This window comes from Colletotrichum jinshuiense, chromosome 3, assembly GCF_051148585.1.
Source record: "Colletotrichum jinshuiense chromosome 3, complete sequence".
NCBI lineage: Eukaryota > Fungi > Ascomycota > Sordariomycetes > Glomerellales > Glomerellaceae > Colletotrichum > Colletotrichum jinshuiense.
In genome coordinates this window covers 1,867,133-1,876,302 of record NC_139310.1, presented here as the reverse complement: position 1 = coordinate 1,876,302, position 9,170 = coordinate 1,867,133, and the positions used below count along the sequence as shown (strand labels likewise).

The window sequence follows — 9,170 nt, the reverse complement described above, 5'->3', positions numbered from 1 at the left end:
GCCCGGTCGTCTCGTGACCAAGGAAGCTAAAGAAGTCCTCGCTTTGACTGGCCGGCCGGCAGCTCTAACCCCCCCGGTTTCGGGTAGTACGTACCGATATCAAACCATGGCCCAAGTCCCTAGAGCTCTCTCAAAGTGCCGTCCTGACCTCATTATCTACAATCCAACCTACACCACCCGTTCCTCGTCAACGCCCTCACAACCGCAACAATGGCTTCAATTGCTCGTAGCATGAGGGCAGTCCGCCCCTCCGCCCTCTCCCAGATCACCAAGGCCGCTCCCCGCGCCTTTTTCCCCCGCCCCGCGCAGCGCTCTTTGTCCACAACCCCCATCAGTGAGCTTCATCCTCCGTCTCGGCTAACCTCCCGAGCACCATGGCTGACCTTCGGGACTTTTTCCGAACCACTTTTCCAGGCTTAATACGCAAGTACACCAAGGACCACGAGTGGATTGACCTCAACGCCGACAACAAGACTGGCGTCGTCGGCATTTCCGAGTACGCTGCTGAGCAGCTGGGCGACGTCGTCTACGTCGAGCTGCCCGAGGAGGGCGCCCAGGTCGCCCGCGGCGACGCCATTGGCGCCGTCGAGTCCGTCAAGAGCGCCGCCGACATCAACGCACCCATCAGCTGCAAGGTCACCCAGGTCAACATCGACCTCGAGGAGAGGCCCGGCACCATCAACAAGGTGCCCGAGGACGACTCCAACGGCGGCGGCTGGATTGCCAAGGTCGAGGTCGACGAGGCCGGCGTCAAGGAGCTCGAGTCCCTGATGGACACCGAGGAGTACAAGGCCTTCGTCTCTTCCGAGGACCACTAGATTCTGGCAGGCGGCTTCGGGGCGGAGTGAAGAAGATAGGGAGGAAACATGGCCGGCAGTTCAACCTGGCATGTGGTCTGCATGCGACAGGGAGGGTGACCGGTTTGTACCCATGCGCACACCGATAACAAAGCGGGTGTTCAATTCAGGGTTGCGGTTCAACGAGGCAACCACCAACATTAGAATAAGAAGCAGCAGGAGCAGCAGTAGAGAGCAATGAGATGACGGTCATCAAAGTCCCGTGGACGGAACAGTCTATTCAGTATCATGCCATGTCATTACGAAAGCGACGTTGGGGAAGCGCCTATGCGGTCTGGGCACCGGGCCGGACCTGGTTGATGTCGTCAAGGATCTTTTGTGCGCCTCCGTCCACCAAGTCCTGTGCCACGAGCTTGCCAAAGGTGTCGGCCTCCTCGGCCGTGCCAATCGCCTCGGTCCTCTCCGCGTCGACTCCCTGCGTGCCGTCGACGTGCACCACCGTCGCCTTGAGGCGCAGCTTCTTGCCGTCCTCGACCCAGCTGGTCTCCACACCGATCGGTACGCTGCATCCTCCCTCCAACGTGCGCATGACGCTTCGCTCCGCGACACAGGCCAGCATGGTCGGCCGGTCCTCGATCTCCTTGAGCAGGCTCAGCACCCTCTCGTCGTCAGACCTCGCCTCGATGCCCAACGCGCCCTGTCCCACGGCGTGCAGGGTGCCGCCGTTGCCCGAGTCGAGGTACTGCGAGATGCGCGCGCCGTAGTCCATGCGCAGCAGGCCGGCGGCCGCGAGGATGATGGCCTGGAAGGGCCCCTCCGGATCGTCGAGCTTCCTGAGGCGCGTCTCGATGTTGCCGCGCACGTCGGCGAACTTGAGGCCCGGGTAGCGGCGCTTCAGCTGGGCGATGCGGCGCACGCTGCTGGTGCCGATGACGCTGCCCTCGGGCAGGTCCGAGAGGGTCTTCCAGCCGTGCTGGTCGACGAGGCCGGCCTTGAAGACGACGACGTCGCGCGGGTCCTCGCGCTTGGTGACGCATCCGAGTGTGCAGCCGTCGGGGAGCGTTGTGGGCATGTCCTTGAGCGAGTGGACAATGATGTCGAGCTCCTTGGCCACCAGCTTGGCCTCGAGCTCATTGGTCCACAGGCCCTTGCCTCCAAAGTTGTACAGCGCCGTGATCTGGTCCTTGTCGCCCTGGGTCTGCATGCTGTGGACCTCGAAGGAGAACTCGGGGCGGGCTTTCGAGAGGCCCTCGACGACGATCTCGGTCTGCTTCATCGCCAGCGCGGACCTGCGCGTGCCGACATTGACGGCGGCGGAGCTGGCTTCCGTGGAGGCCATTTTTGGGGGATTTGTGAAAAAAATCGTTCAGCGCATAAGACGTGGGAAGGGGTCTTGGGTTCTCTCTCGATGCGGTCGAGACTAATTGGGCTCGGATTCGTTTGTCTGAGGAGCGGTGTGTCAAAACGAAATCGTACGAATTTTGGCCCGGATCTTGGTACTTGGAGGTGCTCTGGCAGGAGACAGTAGGAAACGAGCGATGGCGGGGATGGAGGGGTAGTGCAGACAGTGCGCAGGCATCGGAGGACTGTACGGGCCAGGCACTGTGCATGCAGGGTCTCAGGGGTCCACTTCCGCCGCATCTCCGAGCTCCCGACTGCATCTCACTCGATCTCCATCCAGTTCACCCGACTTGGGGGTCGTACCTCATCTCCCTGTTCCCAATTGGGCGACGCAAAATGCATCGGAGCATCCGGGATCGTGAAGAGCAAACAACTCGTGACGTGTCGAAGCACAGGACGTGACATGACACAGCACGATGGGCATCGATCCCCCCTCCTATTCTCCTAATCTCCTTGAGACAGCGGCACAAGATGACGGTAGTACCTGGCTTAAGAGGACGTCAACCTGGGAGAACGGTCTCGATGATATCCTAGTGCGAGGGCTGTCGGATGAGGAGGGGGCCACAAACAAGGCCTTGACCCTGTTCTGAGCGAGCTCAACCGCAACGGGAAAGAGTCCGTTGTTCTGGGTCGTGACGTGGTCGGCATGCTGTCTTCCTCGTCGAGTCTCGTTGCACCCGCGTCGCGGATGAGTCAATTTGTGGTTCTCTACATCGGATTTCAGCAGGTGTCGAGGCCTGACGATGCGGCAGGTCGCATTTGCTAGAAGGTCTTGATGTAGCCAGAGAGGTAGGTACACTGACGATGGATGGGCGGTTCGATCGATGGCTTGAAGCACGGTGCCTGAAAGAGGGTTTGCAAGAATACCCGTTGCCGTCGAGGAGGCACTTTTCGACCTTGCGTCCCACCTTCCTCTCTTTGCCTTTCTGTCCCATCCAAGTGCGACTCTCCTCGCGGGTGGAACAGACAACGTGTTTCTATCGAACCTCCGGCCGAGTACTTGAAGGCACTTGGTTGAACATGCTTGGCAACGCTGCGAATGCTGCCAATGTCTGCGGCACGCGTTCTCTCCTCCCTCGGGACTTGACATGATGATGTATAAATATCGATCCGATTCGCCGTGTTCAGTTGCCGATCACGCCATCCTGTATCATCTCGACCATCAACGAAACAGATTGCTCAGTGATCGATCCCATACCAATATTCAATATCTCTACAAAGCCTGAGCTTGGCCTTTTCTTTGCAGACAATGAAGCACGTCATCTACACGCTGGCTGCCCTCGTGGCATGGGCCTCCGCCATGCCCCAGGACCCCCAGATCCCGCAGCCAATCTCAACCTCCATCACGACTATCACCGTAACCGGCCAACAGGTCCCCGCGCCGGCGCCCACCGAGCCCATCCCGAACCTGCCGGACCCCGTCTCGTCCGCGCCGCCCGCGCCGCCTGCACCAGTCCCGTCCGACCCTTCCAAGCCCGCTCCTCCGTCCGGCGGGGCTCACTGCGTCTGCGGCGCCACCTATTGTGGCAAGGTACTCACGGGCTTCCAAGGTAATACCTGCCCTTTCCTTATTCCTTCCCCCAAAAGACGGCCATAAATACAAACCCTCTACCCTCCCTACGACGAAACCGAACCTGACATTGGAGGCCGCAGGCTACACCACCGAGCAGGTCGGCCAAGGCTACTGCTCCACGCCCGGCACGGACTGCGCCTCGGCCGCCCCGGCCGTCGAGTCCCTCCAAGACACCCTCTTCGTCTGCATCTGCCCGCCCGGCCAGTCCGAGGGCGTCGCCATCGAGCTCGTCTGCCCCTGCCAGGGCCGCTGCAAGAACGACGAGCCCGACTTCATCGGCCGCTGCGAGACGCCCTGCAACCTCGGCTGCGCCCCGGCGTCTCCACCGGGCCCGGCCCCGACCATCCTTCCGGCACCGGTCCCGATCCCGCAGCCGCAGCCGCAGCCGCAGCCGCAGCCGGCGCCTGCCCCGGCCGGGCCCGACCCTGCCCCTGCCCCTGCTCCTCCGGCTGGTAGAAGTTTGTAAGGGAAAATGTGCGATGGTCTCAAGCTGAAGATTGGAACACCCCTTTTGGTTTCACTCCCCCCTCCCCCCTAAAATTCTCTTTTCGAAAGGGGCTGGCATCGCGCGTCCATGTTGCGGGCAACAATGGCGGAAAACCGGGCTACTTTACAATCGGCACCCCATGAAGGGTCTCCGAGTCCCCCCCCCCCCCACCCCCACGCTCCTTTACCTGATTGATGATCTGTACACGATGGGGATATTTTTTTTTGGTCGTTGTCTTTCATTGGCGTCTCGTGCCGGTACCACCAAAAACACACGCACACGACGCTCCTTAGGTCTAGATACCAAACATTCTTTTTCATGGGCAGCTTTCTGCCCCCGTGGCCGCAAGACCCTCGCCGAAGCCCGTCGTCATGCGCGGCATCTAGGTGCAAACCAGCCGCTTGAATGAGTCTTGGGGAGCGAAAGGCGTGCACTGTTGACTCCACTGGCTTCCACTGGCTTGCACAACGGCCCCTCTCTCTCGTCCTGGTTATGTAGGCACGGGATTGCCGACGCCGAGGGAGCTCTCGGGATGGGAGGAGGTTCGAGGCCAAATTGACGACGCTGACTGAGATTAAATTATTTTTTTATTCATTTATTCAAATAAAAAGAAACCCAACGAAGAAAGCAACACGTCAAGGAGGCCAAGGCTAGAATCAACAACCACAACAATCTTTTCTTCGATATGTGCAACACCAGAAGCCCCATCCTCATCGTCCATCAAAATCGCCACGACAAGATTTTCGGAAAAGGAAAAAAAACAAAAAACAAAGGAAGAGTGCGTGAATAAATAAATAAAAAAGAGAGCTCCTTGTAGATGCAAAGCGCGCCCTCTAATAAAGATGCTCCCGAGTCAGATGTATGTGCCACCGAGGTTCTTTTGCTCGACATGTGCGAAGGAGATCTCTCTAGGTTTCTATGTTGCCCGGGACTCGACGGCTGCTTTGATGGCTGCGGGGTAAACAGGTCAGCTTCCGTGTTTTAACAATTCAAAGAACAAGAACAAAAAAAAGGAAAGAAGAAATGACCAGTCGAGAGATGCTACGTACCGTCGCAAGTGACTTTGGCGTCTCCAAACAACATGCGCGTCCCCGGCATGTAGAACATTGGGTTCGGCACGTCGGCTGCGAGTGGTCAGTACGCCTTCGGAAACGACTCCGGCTTTGGAGGGGGGAGAGGAGGAGGGGGGGGGGACTCACCATAGCCGCTGGCCATGCCTCTCTTCATCACAATGACCTGCTTGCTCTTCCACGCCTGCAGGACGGGCATGCCGGCGATGGGGCTGCCCGGCTCCAGGGCGATGGGGTTGACGGTGTCGTTGGCGCCGATGACCAGCGTGACGTCCGTCTCCCCAAAGTCGTCGTTGATCTCGTCCATTTCCAGGACGATGTCGTAGGGCACGCTCGCCTCGGCGAGGAGCACGTTGCACTGGCCGGGCATGCGGCCCGCCACGGGGTGGATGGCGAAGCGCACCTTGACGCCCTTGGCCCGCAGCATGCTCGTGATCTCGCTGATGGCGTACTGCGCCTTGGCGACGGCCATGCCGTACCCGACGATGATGATGACGTTTTCCGCGTTGACGAGCGCCTCGGCCGTGTCGTCGACGCTTGTCGTCGTGACGGCGCCCTCCATCTTGTACTCGGTCTGCGCCGGCGCCGATATGCCGCCGAAGAGGACGTTCGTCAGCGACCTGTTCATCGCCACGCACATGATGTACGAGAGGATGGAGCCGGACACGCCGATCAGCGCGCCGACGGTGGTGAGGAGCGGGTTGTCCAGCATGAAGCCCTCCGCCACGAGTGCGAAGCCCGAGTAGGCGTTCAGCACGGTGATGACGACGGGCATGTCTGCCCCGCCGATGGCCGCGGTGGTGGTGTACCCCTTGATGAAGGAGAGGACGGTGTTGGCAGTCAGAGCCGCCGCCGCGATCATGGGGGAGCCGGGCGCCATCGTGATGAAGGCGCCCATGGTGGCGATGTTCGCCGTGAGCATGCCCGAGTTGAGGAGGTGTCGCCCGGGCAGGACCAGCGGCCGGGACGACATCCTTCCCGCGAGCTTGAGGAAGGCAACGATGGAGCCCGTAAAGGTGATGCCGCCGATGAGGACCCCGAGGTACCCTGTGACCATGTGCAGCGTCGATATGTCGCCAATGTGCGCCATGACACTCCCGATGGAGGTCAGGACGGCGGCCAGGCCGACGACGGAGTGGAGGGCGGCGACGGTCTGGGGGAGATCCGTCGGCGTGATGCGCTTGCCGATGAGGATACCGGCGATGCTACCCAGGACCGCAAGGCCGCCGAACTGGGTGAGCACCTCGGGCGAGAAGCCGACGGCAAGCAGCGACGCCAGCACGCCGGAGCCGACTCCGAGCATGCCGAGCATGTTGCCCATCCGAGCCGTGGCTTGCGACGCCAGGCTCGAGAGAGAGCTGATGCAGAGCACCGAGCTGACCGCGTAGCCGGCCTGGACCAAGCCCGCGGCCCCGGTGGCGGCCGCGACGAGGTAGCCTCCGCCAAACAGGGCCGCGGGGACGGCGTAGAGCCAAGGGTATTCCGGCGGGTCGGTCGGCCGCTTGAACATGTCCAGCATTCGCTTCGTGATTACGAAGCCGCCCGAGATGTTTACAAAGGCGAGAAGAACCGACATTGCGCCGAGGACTTGAGGGAACGTATGAGGCAGGTAGCCTCCGCCCAGAATGAACAGGCCGCCGATTCCGACCATACCTGGACCGCGTTAGCTTCCGAACCCGGGGAGTTTGAAGGGAGGCCGGTTACCTGAGATGGCGTTGGTGACGCTCATGAGAGGCGAGTGGAGCGCAGGCGACACTCCCCAGACGACCCTGTAGCCGATCAGGGAGGCCAGGGCAAAGGTGAATGCATTGCTCATGAACAGGGGGCCGGTCATCTTCCCCAGGGCCAGCGCTGTTCCCATGCCGGCCGTGACCGTCGCGACCTGGCGAGAAGTCTTCTGGAACGGGGTGAGGGCCACAACCTCGGCCTCTTTGGCGACGGGCGCAGGCTGAACCGGAGCAGGAGGGGGCGCTTTTCGGGGAGGCGGGGGGAGGACGTCTCCCTTTAGCGTCACAACGGCGCCGCGTACAACCTCGTCGGTGAGGTCGACGCCAAACTCCTTGTCTTTGGGGGCCATTGAGAGCAAGAACTTGGTGACGTTGTTGGAGTACAGAGTCGAAGACTGTGTCGGCAGTCTGGAGGGAAGGTCGGTGTAGCCTGCAGCAAAAACAAAAAAGGTGAGCCTGACGCTTGCATAACACACGGCGGGCAACCTCTCACGACTTACCAATGATTTTGACGTCCTTGTACACGTAGAGCTCGCCGGGTCTGGTCTTCTCGCAGTTGCCGCCGGCCTCCGCCGCCAGGTCAACCACGACGGAGCCGGGCTTCATGATCTCAAGCATCGCCTTCGTGATGAGCTTCGGCGCGGGCTTCCCGGGGATCAGGGCCGTGGTGATGATGATGTCGACCTCGCGCGCCTGCTCGGTGAAGAGCTTCATCTCGGCCTCGATGAACTCCTTGGACATCTCCTTGGCGTAGCCGCCGGCGCCCGATCCGTCCTCCTTGATGTCGACCTCGACGAACTCGGCGCCGAGCGACTGGACCTGCTCCCGGGCGGCCGGGCGCGTGTCGAAGCCGCGCACAATGGCCCCGAGCCTCCTCGCCGTGGCGATTGCGCTGAGGCCGGCGACGCCGGCGCCGATGACGAGCACCTTGCAGGGAGGGATCTTGCCGGCGGCCGTCACCTGGCCAGTCAAGAAGCGGCCGAAGTTGTTGGAAGCCTCGAGGACGGCCTTGTACCCGGCGATGTTGGCCATGGAGCTGAGGGCGTCGAACACCTGGGCGCGGGAGATTCGCGGAATGAGGTCCATGGCGAAGGAGGTGGCCTTCTGCGCCGCGAGCTTCTCGACCAGGGGCTTGTTCTGGGCGGGCTGCAGGAAGGAGATTATGGTCTGGTGCTTCTTCATGAGCTCGACTTCGGAGGGGACCGGGCCCCGGACTTTGAGCACGACGTCGGAGCCGGACCAAACCTGGTCGGCGGAGTCGACAAGCGTCGCGCCGGCAAGGTCGTAGGCTTCGTCGGGGAAGTCAGCCTCGGCGCCGGCGCCGCGCTCGACCAGGACCGTGGAGAAGCCTTTTTTGAGCAGCAGAGCTACGTTCTGGGGGGTTAGTGCGACGCGCCGCTCGTTCAGGAAGACCTCCTTGGGGACGCCGACGGTGAGCTGGGAGTACGGCACCGATGACGTCTCCGCGGCGGTGGAATAGGCGGCGGCGGCAACGGGGCCCGGGCCCGACACGACCGACGCATGCCGGACGAGCTGCAGGAACCTGGAGACGGCCGGGACGAGGGCCGTCGTCTGGCGGGCCCGCGCATGGCTGGAATGCCACTTGCGCTGGGCGTCGAGGACGAGAGCGGCGGGTGCGACGTCTGATGCGGGGAAATTAGCATCGAGGGCAGCGACTTTTTGACGACGAGGCAATTGAGTTTTGCTGGTGCCGGGAGTTTGGCTTACCTAGGCCCTTTGGCCACGCGCAAGGGATGATCCGACCGGTAGCGCGAGACGAGCACAAGTTGTAGGCCAGAGTTGGCCGCAGGACGGAGAGGTTCACCATGGCGGCAGGCTTCGAGCATCCAGGCTAACGAGGCCGGGGCGACGAGGTGGTTGAGCAGGGCTCTCTCATCTGTTTGTGGTCACTGTCCAACGGCGGGCAGAGGGAGGGAGGTGGACGGCGGGTTTGGGCTTGGTGGCGGAGAATTGGTCGAGACAACAAGGAACTGGCGATGGGGGAATGAGGAGGAAAAGAAAAACACAAGGAAGGATAAAAGGAAAGAGGGAAAGGCTAATTAGAGTCGGGATTGACTTTGTGGCCGGGAGAACTAAACAACGAGCCTGTACTGT

General features: G+C 61.3%; 4 protein-coding genes across 4 annotated transcripts; 2 read left to right on the top strand and 2 right to left on the bottom strand.

Annotated features, from left to right (window-relative positions):
- Nucleotides 1–210: 210 nt before the first annotated feature.
- EsH8_III_000534 (glycine cleavage H-protein-domain-containing protein) lies at nt 211–818 on the top strand (the record flags this gene model as incomplete). The annotated part of the gene is made up of 2 exons (XM_083262259.1): nt 211–334; nt 415–818. The coding sequence occupies 2 exons, from the start codon at nt 211–213 to the stop codon at nt 816–818; spliced, it is 528 nt and encodes a 175-aa protein (XP_083122746.1).
- Nucleotides 819–1,122: 304 nt separating this feature from the next.
- EsH8_III_000533 (hydroxymethylbilane synthase) lies at nt 1,123–2,136 on the bottom strand (the record flags this gene model as incomplete). The annotated part of the gene is made up of 1 exon (XM_083262258.1): nt 1,123–2,136. One exon carries the CDS (start codon nt 2,134–2,136, stop codon nt 1,123–1,125), a length of 1,014 nt encoding a protein of 337 aa, XP_083122745.1.
- A 1,311-nt stretch (nt 2,137–3,447) lies between these two features.
- Nucleotides 3,448–4,237, top strand: EsH8_III_000532 (uncharacterized protein; the record flags this gene model as incomplete). The annotated part of the gene is made up of 2 exons (XM_083262257.1): nt 3,448–3,748; nt 3,852–4,237. The coding sequence occupies 2 exons, from the start codon at nt 3,448–3,450 to the stop codon at nt 4,235–4,237; spliced, it is 687 nt and encodes a 228-aa protein (XP_083122744.1).
- Nucleotides 4,238–5,299: 1,062 nt separating this feature from the next.
- Nucleotides 5,300–8,883, bottom strand: EsH8_III_000531 (NAD(P) transhydrogenase beta subunit-domain-containing protein; the record flags this gene model as incomplete). Its single annotated transcript, XM_083262256.1, has 5 exons — nt 5,300–5,382; nt 5,458–6,981; nt 7,033–7,485; nt 7,556–8,698; nt 8,784–8,883. 5 exons carry the CDS (start codon nt 8,881–8,883, stop codon nt 5,300–5,302), a joined length of 3,303 nt encoding a protein of 1,100 aa, XP_083122743.1.
- Between the last annotated feature and the right edge of the window lie 287 nt (nt 8,884–9,170).